The sequence below is a fragment of the Lipotes vexillifer genome, unplaced genomic scaffold (genome assembly GCF_000442215.2).
Source record: "Lipotes vexillifer unplaced genomic scaffold, Lipotes_vexillifer_v1.1 scaffold1003, whole genome shotgun sequence".
Taxonomy (NCBI): domain Eukaryota; kingdom Metazoa; phylum Chordata; class Mammalia; order Artiodactyla; family Lipotidae; genus Lipotes; species Lipotes vexillifer.
The window spans coordinates 1,189,326-1,191,755 of NW_006798890.1; the positions used below are offsets into that span (position 1 = coordinate 1,189,326).

The 2,430-nt window shown below is 59.7% G+C and overlaps 1 protein-coding gene across 1 annotated transcript in view; it reads left to right on the forward strand.

Annotated features, from left to right (window-relative positions):
- Positions 1-687: 687 nt before the first annotated feature.
- Positions 688-2,430, forward strand: part of DHCR24 (24-dehydrocholesterol reductase) — a 34,279-nt gene continuing 32,536 nt past the window's right edge. The window contains exon 1 of the mRNA XM_007471137.1: positions 688-1,062. Within this exon, the coding sequence (XP_007471199.1) occupies positions 832-1,062 (231 nt within the window). The 5' untranslated portion in view covers positions 688-831. The remainder of the gene's footprint in view (positions 1,063-2,430) is intronic.

The following is a 2,430-nucleotide window of genomic DNA, read 5'->3' on the forward strand; positions in this document are numbered from 1 at the left end:
CCCCTGCATCGGCAGGCAGACTCTCAACCACTGCGCCACCAGGGAAGCCCTAGCCTAGGCTTCTTAAGTCCTCGGGAGTTCAGAGGCAGGCCTTCACCCTTCTAGGATGTTTCCTCATCTATAAAACGGGCTCACAACTACCCGCCGCGCTGGACTGTTGCGTAACTCAAATGAATTTACAGAAAGCGCCTCGAAAAATGAAAAGGTGCATCTCGTGGCCATGAGGGCATACAGTGACACGACCTGTGGAGGTCGAGGCCAGGTTTCCACCCTCCCTGGCCGGTACGGGCATCCTCGGCCAAGCTGCAGGGTGACGGACCCAAGGCGTGGGGAGCCCCGGCCCGACCCCCCGGGAGGTAACCGAACGCATGACCGCTTAACGCGCCTCACGAGAAGGCGCCACCTAAGGAGGAGGGGAGGAGGTTACAGCCGCGCCCCTCAGCGGCGGGGCGACTCCTCGGCCCCCAGGGCCGGGAAACCTGAATCCCGGAACCGCAGAGCGCCGTAGACCCCACCAGCGCCAGGGTCCCCGGCCACCCCCTCCCAGCGTGTCTGAGAGGAGAAGAGGGTGGAGCGGCCTGACTCCCGCAGCCAATAAAAGCAGCAGGTTCCTGGTCCGATCCCCGGCGCGGCTCGCCATTGGTCACCAGCCGGGTCTCGGCCCACCGAACCTTTGCGACCCGAGCCAATCGCGAGGCGGCGAGGTGTCCTCGGGCTCGCGGGGAGCGGGCCGCGGGCAGCAGCGAGCGCAGGCCGGCGAAGAGCGGGTGGCGGTGACCAGCGGCGCGAGCCGGCATCCCCTCCCCCGCGCGGTGAGCCGCCGGCTCCACCATGGAGCCCGCCGTGTCGCTGGCAGTGTGCGCTCTGCTCTTCCTGCTCTGGGTCCGCGTGAAGGGGCTGGAGTTCGTGCTCATCCACCAGCGCTGGGTGTTCGTGTGCCTCTTCCTCCTGCCGCTCTCGCTCATCTTCGACATCTACTACTATGTGCGCGCCTGGGTGGTGTTCAAGCTCAGCAGCGCGCCGCGGCTGCACGAGCAGCGCGTGCGGGACATCCAGAAGCAGGTGAGCGGAGCCGGGTGGGGCGGGAGCCAGGCGCGAAGTGGTGCGCGGCGCAGGGGAGCCAGGGCTTCACGGAGGAGGTGGCGTCTGAGCGGGATTTGAACTAAACAAAAATGTAACTGGGGGGAGGGGTGCTTCCGGAGAGGGAACGGAGTAAGCAAAAGAGTAGAACAGAGCATTGCTCCGACATTTATGGAGTGCCTACTATGTGCAGAGTACGTGCGGGGATCTGCAGGGATGTAAAGAATCATAAGAGAGGGTAGGTGAGCCATGCTCAAGTAGCTCTCACCCGGCCCAATCGATTTCAGAGGAGAAGGGGGTCTTCAGGAAGGTTCACCTGGCGCTGAAGACTGGGAAGCAGGGGGAGTGACTGGGGGAAAGTGTGAGCATAGGAGAAGAGAGGCAGAAGGTTGGAAAGTCAGTTTGGAACTAGGTTGGGGAGGGCCCTTCAGTTTGGAGTTTACTCCTTAGCAAGAAGGAGCTTTCCGCCTTCTTATAATAGAGGACTAAAGTGAGAAGGTAGCCCCACACCAGGGTGGGGAGCCTCACAGACCCTGCGCCAGGCGCTCACTCTTGACAAGGCAGTGCCCACCTCCCAGTAACTCTATACGTCCTCCCCTGTGTCAGCACCCACAGAACCCCTGCCCCTGCTGCCGCTCACAGCCACGCCGCCTCCTTCATGGCCACAGCTGGCATGGGCATCAGGCCTGGGCAGTTTCTTGGCTCCCTCTGCCCCTCCTTATGTTCCTCTCTTACTGGTGTCAGGTTGCAAAGAGTTTCTGTTTTCTGCTGCCACCCTCGCCACAGGTGTAGCAGCCTCCATGTTCTGTTTGCTGCTGGCTGGGTTCTGCCTCCAAGAGCATGAAGATGGATGCGGAGAGCCATCCCTGTGAGGGATAGACCTTGGGCCAGGTGGGAGCAGGCAACATCTGGAAGTGCTTTACTCGGGCTGCCATGGGTTGCGCTGGTCACAGTCACAGCTCCAGAGCCCAGCCTACCCTCTGTCCCAAATGCACCCTGTTGCCTAGTTCTTTCTATGTGTTCAGATTCTTGATTTACCTGCTTGTCTGCCCCATCAGAGTGTGAGCTCCTTGAAGGCAGAGACTGCTATCTGACTCCCCTCTATCCCATGGGCCCTGGCCCAAAGCAGCACAGTGAGTGCTTAGGAACCTAAGGTAAACCAAAGGGCTCACTAGGGACAGGAAGACAACGGGCCTTACCAGACTGGCCTGCTGCTGAGGACCTGCCCTGTGCCACACCCCATGCCATTGATGACCATTATTTCTCATCCTCACAGCAACACTTTTTTTTTTAAACTTAGATCTTTTTTTTTTTTTTAACTTTTATTTGCATTTTTTTTTTTTGCGGTAC